This window comes from Rhinatrema bivittatum, chromosome 1, assembly GCF_901001135.1.
Source record: "Rhinatrema bivittatum chromosome 1, aRhiBiv1.1, whole genome shotgun sequence".
NCBI classification, from domain to species: Eukaryota; Metazoa; Chordata; class Amphibia; order Gymnophiona; family Rhinatrematidae; genus Rhinatrema; species Rhinatrema bivittatum.
In genome coordinates this window covers 626,756,327-626,777,164 of record NC_042615.1, presented here as the reverse complement: position 1 = coordinate 626,777,164, position 20,838 = coordinate 626,756,327, and the positions used below count along the sequence as shown (strand labels likewise).

General features: G+C 46.2%; 1 protein-coding gene across 1 annotated transcript in view; it reads left to right on the top strand.

Moving 5' to 3' along the window:
- Window positions 1–20,838, top strand: part of MAN2A1 (mannosidase alpha class 2A member 1) — a 485,077-nt gene that overhangs the window by 274,249 nt on the left and 189,990 nt on the right. Inside the window, 1 exon segment of the mRNA XM_029571989.1 lies at window positions 13,363–13,430. Coding sequence (XP_029427849.1) covers window positions 13,363–13,430 — 68 coding nt within the window.

The following is a 20,838-nucleotide window of genomic DNA, read 5'->3' as shown; positions in this document are numbered from 1 at the left end:
GAATACAAAAAAGCTTCAGGGGTAGGCTCAACAGTAACTTCAGATGCTTTAAACAGACTTGTGATGGACATAAAGAGTAAATGGAATTCAAGAAAGCATGAGATATAAGCTCAGAGGATCTCTGGTTATAAAGATGGGAGAGGAAAACCAGAGATTAACAGGGATCTGTGGTATCATTCCAAGAATGAAATTGGAAAGACTATATGGTACTAATTGTCATTAACTGCTGTTGTATTCTGTTTCTATATAAACATTGATGGGTTATTAACTTAAAAAAAAAAAAAGTATTTTCTAGTTCAGAGGTTTTCAAATAGCATAGGGTCTGATCTAGTGTTAAATGATTTGCTATATACGGAAACATTTTTGAATGGCTCATGTTACTTTCTATTTTTTTTTCTCTGTAAATGTTTTATGTTTTCTCACAGGACAAGCAGGATGTTAGTCCTCACAAATGGGTGACATCGAGGATGGAGCCCACCACGGAAAACTTCTGTCAAAGTTTAAACAGAACTTTGACTGGCCCCTACTGGGCATGCCCAGCAAGGCACTGACCCTGCAGCCAGCAGGGATCTCCCTTCAGTCTTCTTTTTTCCGCGCAGCAGTTGCCACGCGGTGAAAGGAGCTCTCTAACCACGTTCCTGACAGGAATTTGGAAGTTAATTTCCTAAGAAAATTTGCCCCTCAGGGGTCTCCCTTCGACAAATTTTTAGTCATCTTACGGAACCCGGTAAGTTTTTTGCCTTTTTCCATCGACTACCGTCGATTTTGGCCCTTGAGGCCTGTTGGCACTTACCGATCCCCAGCCTAAATTTTGGCTTCAGGCCATGGCAACGGGGTTCCGCCGTTGTCCAGATTGTACCCGGACTATGTCCATCACAGACCCCCACAGGGTTTGTGTAATGTGTTTGGGTAGTGAGCATGATGTCCTGACTTGCACCAAATGTGCCTTAATGACACCCAAGGGTCGCAAAGCCAGGATGGAGAAGATGGGGCTCCTCTTCCATGCACCTACCCCAACGCCATCGATAGCATCGACGTCATCGGAACCGGCACCGTCGAAGTTGTACCATCATCGTCAACCCTCCGGTGACCGTCCGCCATCGATCGCTTCTCGGCCGTCGACTCCCGTCCCTTCCCCGGATGGGCGAGGGGATCGGAAGGAAAAGCACCGCCATCGACGGCACAAGTCTCGGCCTGTCGGATCCACAGCCATCGACCTCTGCTCAAGCCGAGCCACCGACAAAGAAGCCGCGAACAGACCGGACACCCTCCACGTCTCGTTCGCCGGCATCGAAGAAACCCTCACCCTCCCGGGGTGCGGGGGCCGTGATCCCACCGGTTACGGTGGTCCCTCCGGCCCTGCCTCAGCCTCCCTCTCCCGTCGAGCCGGGTATGGTTACCCCTGGTCTCCGGGCAGAACTGGACCGGCTGGTCCAGGAGGCCATCGAGAAAGCGATGAAGAAATTGCAACCTCCATCGGCACCGTCTCCGGCACCGGTTCCAGTGCCGCCCCCGACACCAACACTGGCACCGGCTTCGCCACCGAGGAGGGAACCGACCACCGAGCCGTTGATACAAGCGCTAGCACCGCTACTGAGCCGCATGGAGGCGCTCATGACGGCCCTTCCATCGGTGATTCCAGTACCATCGACAACACCACCGTCTCCGACTGGTTTTTCATCGGCAGGAGAAACACCGTTCCGGATTCCCCCTTCCGGGGTGGTTCCATCGGTGCCTTCTGGTATATCTCCACCGATATATCCTTCGGTTCCATCCATTCCACGCCAGGCACCGATTCCATCGGCAGCACCGAAGCCATCGATGCCATTTCTGGTTCCACCTACGGCACCGATTCCACCTCGGTTTCCATCGATGCCTTCAGAGCCTCAGCCAGGTCCATCAGGGCTACAAGCCCCACTTGATCCCTACGATACCTGGGGTGATGATGATGATACATCTTCTGACACAGATTTGCCTTCGCCACCATCTCCTACAGAGAGTAGAAAAAGATCTCCTCCTGAGGATCTATCTTTCATTAATTTTGTGAAAGAGATGTCAGAAGTTGTACCTTTTCAACTACAATCTGAAGCTGATGACAGACACCAGATGATGGAACTCCTTCAATTTCTGGATGCTCCAAAAATCATCGCTTCCATCCCTATACACCAGGTGTTTTTGGATCTGCTCAAGAAAAACTGGGAATCTCCTTCATCAGTGTCACCAGTTAACAAAAAAGCTGACTCCACCTACCTTGTCCAGTCAGCACCAGGTTTCCAAAAACCTCAACTGGATCATCGCTCTGTTGTGGTTGAGTCCGCGCAGAAGAAGGCCAAGCGTCTTAAGCCACACTCTTCTACCCCACCTACCAGGGACAACAAGTTCCTAGATAGTGTTGGACGGAAAGTCTTTCATGGAGCTATGTTGATTTCACGCATAGCTTCATATCAACTTTACATGACTCAGTACAACAGAGCCATCCTTAAGCAGATTCAAGACTATGCTGACACGTTGCCAGACCAATACCAACCGCAGCTTCAAGCCCTTCTTCACAAGGGATTTGAGGCAGGGAAGCACGAGATTAGGACTGCCTACGACATATTCGATGCTTCCACAAAAGTTTCAGCCACAGCCATCTCAGCCAGATGTTGGGCTTGGTTAAAATCATCCAACCTTCGCCCAGAGGTTCAAGATCGTCTTGCTGATTTACCCTGCTTAGGCGATAATTTGTTTGGAGAGCAAATTCAGCAGATTGTGGCGGAGTTAAAAGACCACCATGAGACGTTGAAACAACTCTCATCTGTCCCACCTGAGCTGACCTCCAAGCAACCGCAAAAGAAAGACTCTAAGAAGTCATTCTTTCGACCACGCCGTTATTACCCTCCATCGGCCAGGCCTCGTCCAGCTCGATCCTCTACTAGGCCTCAGCCGCGTCAGCCTAGGAAGCAAAGGCCTACTGTAGCCCCTCCTCCTGGGCCTGCGGCTGGCCTTTGACTCCCCTGTAGGGAACACATGCCAAACCCCTCTTCCGGACATCCCTGTAGGAGGTCGACTGTACCATTTTCTACAACCTTGGTTGCAGATCACCTCAGATCAGTGGGTGCTAACAATTATCGCACAGGGTTACCACCTCAACTTCATAACTCTTCCGGCAGACTCCCCGCCTCTTCAAGCGTGGAGTCTATCCACCCATTTGGCTCAATTACAGCAGGAAGTATCCCTTCTTCTGCAATCAAATGCTATAGAACCCGTTCCTCCCTCTCAACGAGGCAAGGGATTCTATTCCAGATACTTCCTAATACCAAAGAAATCAGGGGGACTACGTCCCATTTTGGACCTTCGAGCCCTCAACAAATACCTTCAAAAAGAGAAGTTCAAAATGGTAACCCTAGGCGCGCTGCTCCCTCTGCTACAAAGAGGGGATTGGCTGTGCTCTCTCGACCTCAAGGACGCTTATACCCACATTGCGATCACACAATCCCATCGCAAATATCTGCGGTTTCTAGTAGGCCACGACCATTATCAATACCGTGTCCTCCCTTTCGGTCTAGCTTCTGCCCCACGAGTCTTTACCAAATGTCTCGTAGTGGTAGCAGCATTCCTAAGGAAGGAAGGTGTCCACGTCTACCCCTACCTGGACGATTGGCTAATCAGGGCCTCCACCCAACAGATAGCTCAATCCTCCCTAAAATTGACTATTCAAACACTCCTTTCCTTAGGGTTTCTCGTCAATTACGAGAAATCTTGCTTAGTCCCGTCTCAAACCTTATCCTTCATTGGGGCAGACTTGGACACCTTACAGGCAAAGGCTTACCTTCCTCTTCAGAGGGTCCACACCCTAATGTCCCTGGCTCGCCAGCTCCAGTCTCAGAACACTGCCACGGCTCGCCAGTTCCTCATTCTCCTAGGGCACATGGCATCCTCGGTTCAAGTCACTCCCATGACCCGACTAGCCATGAGAGTAACACAATGGACTCTACGACACCAATGGATTCAAGCTTTTCAGCCTCTGTCCTCCATAGTCACAGTCACACAAGCGCTGCGCCTATCCTTAACCTGGTGGACGACTCAGGTCAACCTCCTTCAGGGCTTACCCTTTCTTCCACCGGATCCGCAAGTAATCCTAACCACCGACGCTTCTCACATCGGTTGGGGAGCCCATGTGGACGACTTTCAAACCCAAGGGTTATGGTCCAAAGAGGAAGCCGAACACCAGATCAATTTCCTGGAACTTCGAGCAATCCGCTATGCGCTCCGCACTTTCAAAGATCATCTCTTTCATCAGATAATCTTAATCCAGACGGACAACCAAGTGGCCATGTGGTACATAAACAAGCAGGGAGGCACAGGCTCCTTCCTTCTGTGTCAGGAAGCTGCGCACATCTGGGCGGAAGCCCTCTCCCACTCCATGTACCTCAGGGCCACTTACCTGTCGGGAGTAGACAATGTATTGGCAGACCAGCTGAGCCGTGTCTTCCAACCACACGAGTGGTCACTCGATCCTCTGGTAGCGACCTCTCTGTTTCACAAGTGGGGTTCTCCCCGCATAGACCTCTTTGCGTCCCCTCAGAACCACAAAGTGGACGATTACTGCTCTCTCATTCGGAGCCAGCACTCTCGGCCGAGGGATGCATTCTCCCTCAAGTGGACAACCGGTCTGCTCTATGCATTCCCTCCACTCCCTCTTGTGTCAAAGACTCTCGTGAAGCTACGCCAGGACGGAGGAACCATGATCCTGATAGCACCTTACTGGCCACGCCAAGTATGGTTTCCAATACTCCAGGATCTCTCCATCCGCAGGCACATTCCTCTGGGAAAGGACCCGCATCTGCTCACTCAAAACGACGGATGCCTCCTCCATCCCAACCTCCAAGCCTTGTCCCTGACGGCATGGATGTTGAAAGGTTAGTCCTTCAGCCTTTCAACCTTTCAGATTCCGTTTCTCGGGTCCTGATAGCTTCACGAAAGCCTTCCACAAGAAAGTCTTACTCATACAAATGGAAAAGGTACACATCATGGTGCACTTCTCAGTCCCTTGATCCCCTTTCCTGTCCAATCTCCAAATTCTTGGACTATTTATGGCATCTCTCTGAATCAGGTCTTAAAACCTCTTCTATCAGAATGCATGTCAGTGCGGTAGCCGCCTTCCATAAGGGTATTGGGGGTAATCCTATTTCAGTACAACCCCTAGTAACACGCTTTCTTAAGGGCTTGCTCCATCTAAAGCCGCCCTTGCGTCCTCCAGCCCCATCCTGGGACCTTAACCTGGTTCTTGGTCGTCTTATGAAACCTCCTTTCGAACCTCTGCACTCCTGTGACTTTAAATATCTCACTTGGAAAGTGTTATTCCTTTTGGCTATTACTTCAGCTCGCAGGGTTAGTGAATTACAGGCCCTAGTTACCTATCCGCCTTACACTAAGCTCCTGCAGGACCGGACGGTACTCCGCACTCACCCTAAATTTTTACCTAAGGTAGTTTCTGAGTTTCATATCAATCAATCCATCATACTACCTATCTTTTTTCCCAGGCCCCACTCCAACTCTGGAGAGCAGACCCTGCATACCCTAGACTGTAAACGAGCTCTAGCTTTTTACCTAGACCGTACAGTTTCCCACAGGAAGAGCACTCAATTATTCGTCTCTTTCCATCCTAATAAGTTGGGACAACCTGTGGGTAAGCAGGCTCTTTCTTCCTGGTTGGCTGACTGCATTTCTTTTTGCTATGAGCAAGCTGGCATTCCTTTTCAAGACCGTGTTAAAGCACACTCTGTGAGGGCCATGGCGACGTCAGTGGCACACCTTCGATCGGTGCCGCTTCCTGACATCTGCAAAGCTGCAACCTGGAGTTCTCTCCATACCTTTGCAGCCCACTATTGTTTGGACAAGGCTGGAAGACAGGACTCCATCTTCGGCCAGTCTGTCTTGCGTAACCTTTTTCCAACCTGATGTACCAACACCCTTCCACCTACCCGGTTGGGTGCGGATGCCCTTTCCCAAATTTCTCCTCACTTATTGTGCCTGCTGCACACCGTTGGGTACATTTGGTGCAAGTCGGGACATCCTCAGCTCGGTACTCACCCATTTGTGAGGACAACCATCCTGCTTGTCCTGTGAGAAAGCAAATGTTGCTTACCTGATGTAACAGGTGTTCTCACAGGACAGCAGGATGTTAGTCCTCACGAAACCCGCCCGCCTCCCCGCGGTGTTGGGTTCGTTTTATTTTTACTTTCTAGGCACTGCCTGTAGCTTTGAAAATCAGACTGAAGGGAGACCCCTGCTGGCTGCAGGGTCAGTGCCTTGCTGGGCATGCCCAGTAGGGGCCAGTCAAAGTTCTGTTTAAACTTTGACAGAAGTTTTCCGTGGTGGGCTCCATCCTCGATGTCACCCATTTGTGAGGACTAACATCCTGCTGTCCTGTGAGAATACCTGTTACATCAGGTAAGCAACATTTGCTATCAGTAAATAGTTTTTGTGAAATCTCAAATTATATTGTAGAGGGTCATATCACATGTTAACTATTAGCAAGAGGTCTTGGAGGAGAGCTTTATCATGATGATATGAATAATAAATGCAGAAGTGTATGCTAAATTTGCTGTCTTCAGACACTTAAGTAGCACCACAGCAACATAATTAAAAGGGTCAAGGCAGGTGATAACTGGTAAGCAGCATTAGTCCACAAAAACTGACCCAGCATCCTCATCAAACACACAGGCCGATACAATAAGAATCGCGGGAGAGCGTCCTTAACGCCTCATTAGTGGGACCCGAAAACTGACGCTCTATTTTACCAGCGTTTGTTTCCGAACCCGCTGACAGCCACGGGATAGGAAAATGGATGCTGCTAAAATTGAGCATCTGTTTTTCTAACCCACTGACCGGCGGGCAGATTTTTTTTTCATTTTCATTTTTTTAATTTTTGGTTCCTCCGACTTAATATTGCTAGGATATATAGTTGGAGGGTGTACAGAAAAGCAGTTTTTTTTTCTGCTTTTCTGTACACTTTTTCCAGGTTGCTCAGAATTTAATGCAAGCCCTGGGCAGGCGTTAATTTCTGAGTAAAATGTGCAGCTTGGTCGCACATTTTATTTCAGTATCCCAGGCGACTACGTAATAGCCTCATCAACTTTCATTTGCATGTGATGAGCGCTATTAGTTTTCGGGGGGGGGTTGGCCACGCGTTTGACACGCTAAACCGCTTACTGTATAAGGGGTAATAGACGCGTGTTGAAAACACGCAGCCAGTCGGGTGCTAAACGGTGCACGCTGCATAGCACACCATTCTGTATCGGCCTGACTGTGTGCTGCTGATGATACCCAGTAAGAATGTAGAATTTATCCATTTGCATGCTGAATAGGAATTTCTGGATAGAAGTATTCTTGGAATCCCACAGAATGGCCCCGATTGACAGACGTATCCACACTCATTTTGCAAGATGTGATAGTGCCAGTGAAGTCAGACTTAAAGATATGACAACTAAAATAAAATGCATAGCAACCTAGTTTATTGCAGTGTAGAAAAATATAATGACTGGTACCAACTGCTTAAGATATCATGATTTAAATTGAAAATTGGAAGGAAAATTGGGATAATCTAGTAAATTACATGCCAGAGAAATATAAGAAACCTAAGGGAAAATTTAGTTCTGTGAAACTTTTATTTGTAATAATGTCACATTGATTGGCAATTATGAATGAAGAGAGATGAAATATTTTCTTAAAATAACTTTAAAGACTCTTGTGATTAGGGAAAGGATGTTCTAGAAGAAGGGGGTCATGATATGAGGTTTCGAGGGGTAGACTGGCAAAACATCAAGAAAATATTTTTCACAGGGAGGGTGGTGGAAACAACTCCCATTGTAGATGGTGACAGCTAAAACACTAATGAAGTTTGAGAGCATAAGATAAACACAGAGAATCCTTAGTTGCTGAAAGTGGAAAGATTAAATGATGACCTAGCAACATACATTTAAGCATGCATAGCACATTACTCACTTGATTTAACGATGGGTATTAAGAATATATGGCGAAGGGGTTAATATGAAATGTTAGACGTCCTAGCAATAATTCTGGCATCCACTTTGCAGGTTGTCAGGCTGCAATGGTAGAATGGCCTTGTAGCAGGATCTGTCTTTTAGGCTGTAAGTTCTGTAACAACTAACAGACCTAGTGGAAACACAGGTGCTTAAGTGAATCTGTCTGGCAGCCTACCCGAAGGACATGAGAAGCTCGCTATTAGTAATTTATTAGTTTTATATTCTGCCTTTCAGGCACTCCAAAGCAGATTACTTTCAGGTACTGTAGGTATTTCCCTATCCCCAGAGGGCTCACAATCTGAGGCAATGGAGAATGAAGGGACTTGCTCAACATCACAAGGAACAGTAGCGTAGGATTTGAATCCTTGCTTCCCTGGTTCACAGGCCACTGCTGAAACCATTAGGCTGCTATGTAGATTAGATTGTGAGGATAGAATAAAACTAGCAATTGGGTCTGTGTGTTAGAGTTCAAGTTTTGTAATGAGCTAGCAGTCCTTAATGAAGAGACAGATGCTCACTTAGCTGAATCTCTATGGCAGGCTGCCTAGGGGTCCTAGAAAACTGGATGCTGGGACAATGGCCATGCTAGAATTCCAGGCTATTTAGATTATTATGGAGCCCTTGTAGTTGGGCATGGGAAATGTGGATGCTGGAGGAAATAAGCGGGGATCTTGTTTGTTGTTCTACCCAAGATGATGGAATACAAAGGAAGAAGACAAAGATATCAAGACGAAATCTTGTAGTTGGTAACATTCTGTGACTGGCAGCTGGGATGTATCTTTAGCAATGTTGAACAAAAAAGAATAGATGCCTTGATCTTTTCCAAATATTTATTAAAGTAGAGACGTGTTCAAAAGAATGCCCGACTCAGGCTGAGTTTTGCAGCTCAACAGCCGCTGCCTCGGGCTTAGACAATCAAGCATTCAGTCTACGAGTGAAGATATAATTGCGATGGAGAAGGTACAGAGAAGGGCTACCAAAATGATAAGGGGAATGGAACAGCTCCCCTATGAGGAAAGACTAAAGAGGTTAGGACTTTTCAGCTTGGAGAAGACTGCTGAGGGGGAATATGATAGAGATGTTTAAAATCATGAGAGGTCTAGAACGGGTAGATGTGAATCGGTTATTTACTCTTTCGGATAATAGAAAGACTAGGGGGCACTCCATGAAGTTAGCATGGGGCACATTTAAAACTAATTAGAGAAAGTTATTTTTCACTCAATGCACAATTAGAATTAGGGCATCCCGACAGTGAGGTTCCAATAATTAGAAAAGTAGTCCAAGTGCCTGTAACTAAAAACTCACCTGAGCTAAAAAATTCTAACTTATCCCTATCAATTAAAAAGCAGAACGAAAATACAAACAAAAAACAAACTTTGAAATGTTTGTATGCTAATGCCAGAAGTCTAAGAAGTAAGATGGGAGAATTAGAATGTATAGCAGTAAATGATGACATAGACTTAATTGGCATCTCAGAGACATGGTGGAAGGAGGACAACCAATGGGACAGTGCTATACCGGTGTACAAATTATATCGCAATGACAGAGAGGAGCACTCGGGAGGAGGTGTGGCACTTTATGTCCGAGATGGCATAGAGTCAAACAGGATAAACATCCTGCATGAGACTAAATACAAAATTGAATCTTTATGGGTAGAAATCCCTTGTGTGACAGGGAAGACTATAGTGATAGGGGTATACTACCGTCCACCTGGTCAAGATGGTGAGATGGACAGTGAAATGCTAAGAGAAATTAGGGAAGCTAACCAAATTGGTAGTGCAGTAATAATGGGAGACTTCAATTACCCCAATATAGACTGGGTAAATGTATCATCGGGTCACGCTAGAGAGATAACGTTCCTGGATGGAATAAATGATAGCTTTATGGAGCAATTGGTTCAGGAACCGACGAGAGAGGGAGCAATTTTAGATCTAATTCTCAGTGGAGCACAGGACTTGGTGAGAGAGGTAACGGTGGTGGGGCCGCTTGGCAATAGTGATCATAATATGATCAAATTTGATTTAATGACTGGAAAAGGAACAGTGTGCAAATCCAAGGCTCTCGTGCTAAACTTTCAAAAGGGAAACTTTGATAAAATGAGAAAAATTGTTAGAAAAAAACTGAAAGGAGCAGCTACAAAAGTAAAAAATGTCCAAGAGGCGTGGTCATTGTTAAAAAATACCATTCTAGAAGCACAGTCCAGATGTCCACACATTAAGAAAGGTGGAAAGAAGGCAAAACGATTACCGGCATGGTTAAAAGGGGAGGTGAAAGAAGCTATCTTAGCCAAAAGATCTTCATTCAAAAATTGGAAGAAGGATCCAACAGAAGAAAATAGGATAAAGCATAAACATTGGCAAGTTAAATGTAAGACATTGATAAGACAGGCTAAGAGAGAATTTGAAAAGAAGTTGGCTGTAGAGGCAAAAACTCACAGTAAAAACTTTAAGTATATCCGAAGCAGAAAGCCTGTGAGGGAGTCAGTTGGACCGTTAGATGATCGAGGGGTTAAAGGGGCACTTAGAGAGGATAAGGCCATCGTGGAGACATTAAATGATTTCTTTGCTTTGGTGTTTACTGAAGAGGATGTTGGGGAGGTACCCGTAATGGAGAAGGTTTTCATGGGTAATGATTCAGATGGACTGAATCAAATCACGGTGAACCTAGAAGATGTGGTAGGCCTGATTGACAAACTGAAGAGTAGTAAATCACCTGGACCGGATGGTATACACCCCAGAGTTCTGAAGGAACTAAAAAATGAAATTTCAGACCTATTAGTAAAAATTTGTAACTTATCATTAAAATCATCCATTGTACCTGAAGACTGGAGGATAGCAAATGTAACCCCAATATTTAAAAAGGGCTCCAGGGGCGATCCGGGAAACTACAGACCGGTTAGCCTGACTTCAGTGCCAGGAAAAATAGTGGAAAGTGTTCTAAACATCAAAATCACAGAACATATAGAAAGACATGGTTTAATGGAACAAAGTCAGCATGGCTTTACCCAGGGCAAGTCTTGCCTCACAAATCTGCTTCACTTTTTTGAAGGAGTTAATAAACATGTGGATAAAGGTGAACCGGTAGATATAGTATACTTGGATTTTCAGAAGGCGTTTGACAAAGTTCCTCATGAGAGGCTTCTAGGAAAAGTAAAAAGTCATGGGATAGGTGGCGATGTCCTTTCGTGGATTGCAAACTGGCTAAAAGACAGGAAACAGAGTAGGATTAAATGGGCAATTTTCTCAGTGGAAGGGAGTGGACAGTGGAGTGCCTCAGGGATCTGTATTTGGGACCATTACTTTTCAATATATTTATAAGTGATCTGGAAAGAAATATGACGAGTGAGATAATCAAATTTGCAGATGACATAAAATTGTTCAGAGTAGTTAAATCACAAGCAGATTGTGATAAATTGCAGGAAGACCTTGTGAGACTGGAAAATTGGGCATCCAAATGGCAGATGAAATTTAATGTGGATAAGTGCAAGGTGATGCATATAGGGAAAAATAACCCATGCTATAATTACACAATGTTGGGTTCCATATTAGGTGCTACAACCCAAGAAAGAGATCTAGGTGTCATAGTGGATAACACATTGAAATCGTCTGTACAGTGTGCTGCGGCAGTCAAAAAAGCAAACAGAATGTTGGGAATTATTAGAAAGGGAATGGTGAATAAAACGGAAAATGTCATAATGCCTCTGTATCGCTCCATGGTGAGACCGCACCTTGAATATTGTGTACAATTCTGGTCGCCGCATCTCAAAAAAGATATAATTGCGATGGAGAAGGTACAGAGAAGGGCTACCAAAATGATAAGGGGAATGGAACAACTCCCCTATGAGGAAAGACTAAAGAGGTTAGGACTTTTCAGCTTGGAGAAGAGACGACTGAGGGGGGATATGATAGAGGTGTTTAAAATCATGAGAGGTCTAGAACGGGTAGATGTGAATCTGTTATTTACTCTTTCGGATAGTAGAAAGACTAGGGGGCACTCCATGAAGTTAGCATGGGGCACATTTAAAACTAATCGGAGAAAGTTCTTTTTTACTCAACGCACAATTAAACTCTGGAATTTGTTGCCAGAAGATGTGGTTAGTGCAGTTAGTATAGCTGTGTTTAAAAAAGGATTGGATAAGTTCTTGGAGGAGAAGTCCATTACCTGCTATTAAGTTCACTTAGAGAATAGCCACTGCCATTAGTAACGGTAACATGGAATAGACTTAGTTTTTGGGTACTTGCCAGGTTGTTATGGCCTGGATTGGCCACTGTTGGAAACAGGATGCTGGGCTTGATGGACCCTTGGTCTGACCCAATATGGCATGTTCTTATGACTGAATACATGACGGCAGTGTGTAAGTTATCTTGCAGCGGTGGTTTACAGTCACCTTGATATACGGTAATACCACTATAATTCAGCTGAGATTCTTGATTGTCTAAGCCCCTGAGGCAGCGGCTGTTGAGCTGTGAAACTTGGCCCGAGTCTAGCATTCTTTTGAACACGTCTCTACTTTAATAAATATTTGGAAAAGATCAAGGCACCTATTCTTTTTTGTTTACCTAACGGCCATTATAGATCGCCTACCTCTCTGTTTTCTTTAGCAATGTTGACATATTAACTGGACAGACTGGATAGGCTAGATGTCTTTTTGTGCTGTCATTTATTATGTTACTATATGACAAAACTACATTAGAAAAACACTGGAAGAATTATCAGGTTTGGACTTTGGTAATCAGGGAAAAATACTTTGTGAAGAAAACAAAGAAGAAAAAAGAAAACTGACTCAATTGCAATGCTGAGGGACCTGTCTGGACTGACTGAATTCAGAGGGGATAAAACAATAGGGGAATAAATCCAGATAACTGCAAATAAAAGTGCATGTTGTGGGGGAGAGTCATGGTGGAAGAATGGTAGAGTGGGCTTAGGAGCCGAGAGAGTGGTGGGGACAGGCTGGGTAGGTGGACTGAGAGGCAGAGAATGATAGGGACTGATAGATGAAAAGAAAGTGATGGAGGTAGTTGGAGGAAAAGAATGTAAGATGTGCTGAGAGCAATGGGCAGACATCAGATAAAGAGGTGGGAAGCAGAGAGATGGCAGAGTGCTGGGGCAGGATGCAGGAATAGAGATTGGGAGTGGCAGGGATAAGCTGGAAGTGAATATGTAAAGGAGGGAGAGGCGAGAACGACTAGGGAAGTTGAGAGTTAAGGGGGCACAAGCTAGGAATATTAATTTGACTACAGTTATTTTATGGATCTCTACTAGTTTAGAATATAAAATGTTTAATAAATGGCTGTTTGAAAAATCATTTTGTCTATAAACAATTTTGTTTTAGGATGATGTTCAACCATCACAAGATGCATTGCCTCGCAAGACAGTTATAAAGCTGAGTATGCATCCAAGGTAAAAAGTAGAGGATCACTTTTGACTTTGTAACGTAATCTGCAGTGCTTTGTGTTTTTAAGTATTTACTTTTGGAGGTGAATAAAACTATTGAATCTTAAGTTTAATTTTGTTTAAAGCAGGTGTTAGCAAAGCTAGTCTTGGAGTACCACAAACAGGTCTGATTTTCAGGATATCCGCTATTAATATGCATTAAATACATTTGCATACAGTTGAGACTGCATGCAAATATGCCTTATTATATATTCATTGTGGATATTCTGAAAACCAGATCTGTTTGGCACTCCAGGTTAAGAGTTTATCTACCCCTGTTTTAAAGAATGTTAACATTTCAAATGTGCATCTGTGTATTTTATCTATAGATAATGTATACAATAACTCAGTATCTGAAGTATTTCCATCTGTTCATTTATGGGCTTTATGCATCTCTGGAAACTGATCGTGTGACTCAGGTTCCTGATCTAGCTGAAGTGGAAGTCTTCTCAAAAAGTTGTCATTCTTTCTGCCAGCAGATGTTACTTTTCTAGCAGCAACTGCCTTCTTGAACACAACATCTTGCCAGCCCTGATGGACAAGAGATTTAGAATCAAATTTCCTGTCCTGAAGCCAAGTTAAGGGGTTGCTCCAAAAAGTGTTAATTTATATAGCCACATTCTAGTATACTGTGCTGCTTATATGATAGGCTATTATTCTACATGTGATGAATTTTTTCTTCTGTTACTTTCATTTCCTGGCTCTTCGCACATAATCTTAGAGTTTTCAGGTACACTTAACACCTTGCTTGGAAGGATTCCAGTTCAGCTGAGAATAGAGCAAACATAAGTTAATTTGTCTTGTGTGTTTGGCTTTACCTATTTTACTATTAAATGTATTTTCATTAAACAAAATATTTTTAAAAAATCATAAAGTTAAAGGATTATTTAGCTAGATTTCCTATTTCTTAGCATCCAGTCAGAAGAATCCAGAACAAGTGGGTTATGCACCTCTACTAGCAGATGGAAATCACAGTATATATACGCCTGCAGTGACATCAGCCTGCCAGTATTCTATCTCCAGCAGAAGGTGGATGTGCATTTCCCTACTGGGGATTGCTTCATTTTGAAAAAGGAGAGTTAAGGATATTACATTCGCCCTGCTCTCCTGCGGTGATACCAAAAGGTCCCTCCCCCAGTTGAGAATTCATAAGGTGATTTCAGTTGTCCCTCAGATGAGTGCCTTCGTTGGGTAGCTAGTTTTTCAGCTGGCGTGGACTTTGTTGCTTAAGCGGCTGAAAAGGCAGCAGGTGCAGGAAGCCGAACACAGCGGTGATGGCATATGGCCTTCACCCCCGCATCCAGAGACCATCTCTGTACTCAGCCAGATAAGGTTGAGTTCAGGTAAATTTAAAAAAATATATATATTTACAGAAACATAAAAGGAGACTTTTATAGTGCAGGCCTTCCTCCTTTTTCCCAGTTTCTGTGCTTGGCACGATGTTTGTCCCACTCCATGGGAAGTCGAGGGATGTGGGCAACCTTTGTGGGTTGCGCAGCCTCTATAGTCTAGGGCCCCACTCTGAGGCTTTTTTGCTGTGCGCTGCGTGATAGGCCACCACAGCATTTTGCGCACTTTCTTAGGCTGCCATCTACAGGATTATCTGTTTAGCGTGTGCATCTAGATGTGTGTCCAGGTTGTGCGTCCAGTTTTTGGATGCTTAGTTGGGCCTTGTTAAGTGGTGCCTTCAGGGGCTGCACACTTACATTGTGCACTTTAATTGTTTGCTGTTGCTTATTTTGGGGCACTTAAGTTTTGCACGTCTAGTCATTGAGACGCCTAGGTACGAGAAGCCTAGGTTGAATGCCTAATATTTTTGGACGTACCAAAAAAAAAAAAAAAGCTAGATGCATGCTTCCGGCTGCCGCTCAAGCGCACTGTCTGCCATAATGGTGCCTATGCCTAAGAAGCCTAAGCGCCTTGCCTTTCATATTCAGGCATCTCAGCCAGGAGTGCCCGCTAACTTGGTCCAGTGCTGTTTGAAGGCTCAGGGAGCATTCCCTTCCTCTGATTTCACTAAACCTTCTCTTCCCAGCTGGATATAGGCCTGGGTGCAGACTGCTCAGGTGGGGCGCCTGATTTTGGAACTCCCCTAACTGGTTCCTCAACAGGGGTCGGTAGCTCAGGTACCTCCGCAATTGGATGCTTTTACCTTTTGTGGGTAGAGTTTTTCCAGGGATCGCAATCTTTATTCCAGGTGCAATCTCCAGCCATCTCTAATCTTCCCAGAGCAGATTCACAGGTAGGAACCTTGGCGGGACCTACTGTTAAGCGCCAGAGTACTGCTAGAGGGGCAGCGGTACTTCTCTATGGAAGTCCGGATGGCATGGATGATGACGCTGATCCTGACTCCCTTGAGGATGGTGAAATTCCTCCAGGATTAGAACCACATAGAACTATGCTACGATTCTTTCATAAAGCTGAATTGCCAGCTCTGATTTCCCAGAGCTTGAAAATGCTTGGAGTTCTTGGGGCAAATGCTGTGTCTGAGCCAAAGAAAAATCCCATTTTGGGTTTTCTTGCGTAAGGCCTCTTGATTTTTCCCCATGATGGAAGCCATTCAAGAATTAATTGATCTTGAGTGGGGCGCCCCAGAGGCTAATTTCAAAGGGGGTCAGGTTTTGGAAGGCTTGTACCCTCTGGGATCCAGTGGCAAGAGAGCGTTTACGTTTTTCGAAGGTAGATGCACTTGTGTGTGGTGTGCAGTCTCCAAGCGGACCACTATTCCTGTGGAAGGCAGAGTGACCTTGAAGGATGCTCATGATCGAATAATTGAGACTATCCTTAAGGCAAGTATTTGATGAAGTGGTAATGACCTTGCAGATTGCTGCTTCTTGTTCCTTGGTGGCTCAATCTTGTTTGCTTCTCTCCCAGGAGGTTAATGACTCTGGGGTGAACTCCAGAGTAGTTATGGAGTCGGCTACTGCTTTTTTGGTAGATGCAAGCTGTGATTTGGTCCGCTCTTCAGCCAGATGAATGGCTTGTATAGTAGCAGCCAGGCATCAGTTAAGGCTGAGAAATTAGTTGGCCAGTGCAACCTCCAAGGCTAACCTTAACAAATTCCCCTTCAACGGCTCACTATTATTTGGGAGCCAATTGGAAAATTTGCCAGTAAATGAGGGACCAGAGATTTGCCCCATTTGCCAGAGGATAAGAACCAGACATCAGTTCTTTTACTATGAGAGGTTCATACTAGAGGATCCAGGTGTTTTCATCCCTATAGAGGAATGACTTCAGAGAACTCAAAATTTCTCAGTCCTTTCGTCCCCAAAACCAAGAAGGGGCTCGTGTTCAGGTAGTGGAACCTCCCAGTGAAGGTTTGCTGACCCAGCCCTGGGAACAGGATATTGGGGGGGGGGGGGGGCGGGGGGGCACCTCTCTGTATTCTATGAGAGGTGGGTTGAGATCACATCGGATCAGTGGGCCCTGGAAGTGATACGGGATGGATATGCCCTGGAGTTTCACAGTGTTCCCAGGTCATGTTTATGGTGTCTCTCTGCCACTCCCCAATGAAGAAGCAGGCAGTGAAAACTACATTGGCAAGGCTCCTCATTCTGAGAGCTATGGTTCCAGTGCCCAAGTCTCAAAAAAATCCGGGACAATATTCCATTTATTTCATTGTGCCCAAGAAGGGCTCCTTTTGTTCCATCCTGAATCTCAAAGGTGTCAACAGTTATCTGCAGGTGATGCATTTTTGCATGGAAACATTGCACTCGCTAATAATGGTCTTACAGTTAGGGATTTCTGACCTCTTTGGATCTGGCCGAGGCGAACCTTCATATTCCCATCTGACTAGAGCATGAAGGCTTTCTGTGGTTCGCGGTTCTGGGATGCCATTATCAGTTTTGGGCTCTGTCCTTTGGTCTGGCAACCACCCCAAAGACCTTTTCCAAAGTAATGGTAGTAGTGATGGCAGAATTGAGAAAAGATGGGATCCTCGTACACCCGTATTTGGACTGGCTGATTCAAGCCAGGTCACTGGAAGAGACCTGCAAAGTGACCCACAAGTTGATCTCCATGTTGCAGGTGCTGGGCTGGGTGGTGAACCTGGCCAAGAGCAGTCTTCAGCCTGCTCAGTCGTTGGAATACCTCAGGGTTCAGTTCAACACGAGTCAGGGCAAGGTTTTCCTGCTGGAAGCATGCATTCAGAAGCTGATGAGATAGCTCAGTCTGTAATTGACCATCTCCCTCAACAACTCCAGGAAGACTTCCTGAAGGCTGTGCAGCAGGGATTGGGATGTGATAAACATAAAGTTAGGTCCGCATATGATGTCTTTGAGACAGCAACAAGAGTAGCTGCAGCAGACATCTGTGCTCATCATATGGCCTGGTTACAGGCCTCCGATCTCTGACCGGAAGTAAAAGACCGTATTGCCGACTTGTCTTGCACCGAGGAGAACCTCTTCAGTGACAAGATCAAGGAGGCAATTGCACAGTTGAAAGATCTTCATGAGACCTTGCAGGAGCTCTCAGCTAGCACCTTGGACCCTCAGTTCTCAGGCAAAAAATCCTCGAGGCAGGGGCCCCAATGCCAATTTTAGCTTCTCTCCCCCCCCCCCCCCCCCCCCCAAGTTCTTTGGCAGGACACAGTCTCAAAGGGCTGGACTGAGGGTCTCGCCCTAGACAGCAGCGAATCCCTAGGACTCAGCCAGTGCCTCAGCAGACTTCTGCTACTGACTTTTCACTGGCTGTGAGGGAGTCCAAGACAGTTACCATGCATCCAGAGGCAGACTCTCTGGTCAGAGGTCGGCTGCAGTCCTTTACAGACCGCTGGATGACCATCACCTCAGATCAGTGAGTCCTCTCTATTGTACGTCAGGGTTGCAGATTAAATTTCCAGGAGGTTCCTCCGGACTCTGCCCCATGCCTCTCCTGGGAGTCCTCAGTGGATCAGGAAATGGTACTCAAGGAGTTCTCTGTCCTCTCAATGGCCAGGGCGGTCGAATCCATCCCTCCCAGTCAGAGGGGAAGCAGCTTCTACTCCAAATATTTCCTCATCCCAAAGAGAACAGGAGGCCTTCATCCGATTTTTGAACTTGAGGGCCTTGAACAAATTTCTCGAGCGGGAAAAGTTGCTATGCCCACATAGGGAATTGTCCACATCCACCGGCAGTACCTCCAGTTTGTAATGGGCGGACACCATATTCAGGATAAAGGGTGCTGCCCTTAGTTCTGGCTTCTGCATCCTGCATTTTTACAAAGTGCCTGGCGGTAGTGGCAGTGTACCTGAGGAGGCTGCAAGTGCAGGTTTTTCCTTACCTGGACGAGTGGCTTGTCAAAAGTGTCTCCAGGCTGGGAGCACTGCTGTCCGGGCATGTCACCATTCGGGTCTTGAAGACATTGGATTTCCTAATCAATCACCCCAAGTCCCAGCTGGTCTCGTCCCTGCACCTGGACTTCATTGGTGCCAGGTTTGACATGGTTCAGGCTCGGGCATTCTTACCCAGAGATGGGGTGCTCAGCTTAGCTTCACCAGCGGGAATGATCTCTTGAAGTCACCTGATCTCTGTACACGGAATGTTGCGCTTGCTGGGACACATGGCTGCAACTGTCCATGTCACTCCCTTTGCTTGCCTGCACTTGTGCAGGGCACAGTGGACCCTGCGGTCCCAATGGCGCCAGGCTACTCGTGACCTTCGGGCATGCATCAGAGACACCCCATCACTTTGGGACTCCCTATCGTGGTGGGTAGATCTGCCCAGTTTAGAGGTGGGGGTTCTGTTTCAGGCTTCCTCCACTCAAGTTGTGCTCACCACTAATGCTTCCTACCTGGGCTGGGGGGCCCATGTTGGGGATCTTCACACCCAGGGTCACTGATCAGCTCAGGAGGAACAGTGCCAGATCAACATTCTGGAGTTACGGGCAATCTGGTACACCCTTTGGGCAATTTGAGATCAACTGACTAGCAAGGTTGTGCTCATCCAGACCGACACTCAGGTAGCAATGTGGTACATAAACAAACAGGGAGACATGGGATCATTCCTCCTTTGTCAGGAGGCAGTTAGATCTGGTCGTGAGCACTGTTCCAGAACATCTTTCTCTGAGCCAGATACCTGCCGGGACAGGAGAATGTGCTGATGGACTGCCTAAGTCGTTCCTTCCGACTGCTTGAGTGGTCCCTGAAGCAGGAAGTAGCGAACCAGATTTTCCACTTTGGGGAACTCTTGATTTGGATCTCTTTGCTTCCCCCTGCAATAAGAAAGTAGGGCAGTTCTGCTCCGTAGCCTGGGAGAACAGCAGGACAGCATTGGAAGCCTTTGCCCGCCACTGGGTCTAGAGCTTCTTGTATGCCTATCCTCCGCTTCCATGGACCTCAAAGACTCTCCTGAAGCTCCAGCAAGACCGGGGGACAATGATTCTCATCGTGCCGTATTGGCCCCAGGAAATCTGGTTTCTGCTTCTGCAAGATCTCTCTGCGGGGGGGAGGGGGGCAATCAATTTGGGGACATCCCCGGACCTTTAACACAGGATCAGGAAAGGCTGCGCCATCCCAGCCTCCAGATCTTATCCCTCACGGCTTGGATGTTGAAAGGGTGATCCTATAGCCCCTGAACCTCTTAAGGCGTGTCTCGGGTCCTGCTGGAGTCTAGGAAGCCATCCACTGGGAAGTCTTACAGCCTGAAGTGGTGTGACAGTCCGGGCTTGAACCCGTTCTCGTGTTCCATCTTTAAGCTGTTGGATTACCTGCTGCACCTCTCGGAGGCTGATTTGAAAACCATTTCTGTGAGAGTGCATCTGAGTACAGTTGGGGCCTACCAGCAGGAGGTGGATGGTTCGCCCATTTTGGCACAACCTACTGTGGACCATTTCATGCGGGGGTCTTCTCCAGCTGAAGCTTACCATCAGAGACCCCCTGTGGTTTCCTGGGACCTCAACATGGTCTTTGCCCATCTGATGCAGACTCCCTTTGAACCTTTGCACTCTTGTGACCTGAAGTACCTGACCTGGAGGGTCATCTTCCTGGTGGCAGTCACCTAGGTGCGCAGAGTCAGCAAAATTCAGGCTCTGGTGTCCTATCCACGCTACATGAAGTTTTCACAACTGGGTGGTCCTACTCACACTCCCTAAGTTCCTACTGAAGGTGGTGACTGATTTCCACCTTAATCAGTCAATCGTCCTGCCAATCTTCTTTCCTAAGCCTCATTCACACTGAGGGGAGCGGCTTCTGCACAGCCTAGATTGCAAAAGGGCCTTAGCCTTCTACCTGGAGCGAGCAACAGGCTACAGACAATCCATGCAACTCTTCATTTCTTTCGGCAAAAATAGATTGGAAGTTGCTGTATGCAAGCAAATTTTGTCCAACTGGCTAGCGGACTGCATCTCTTTCTGCTATATGCAGGCAGGTCTACAACTAGGAGGCCATGTTAAGGTGCAT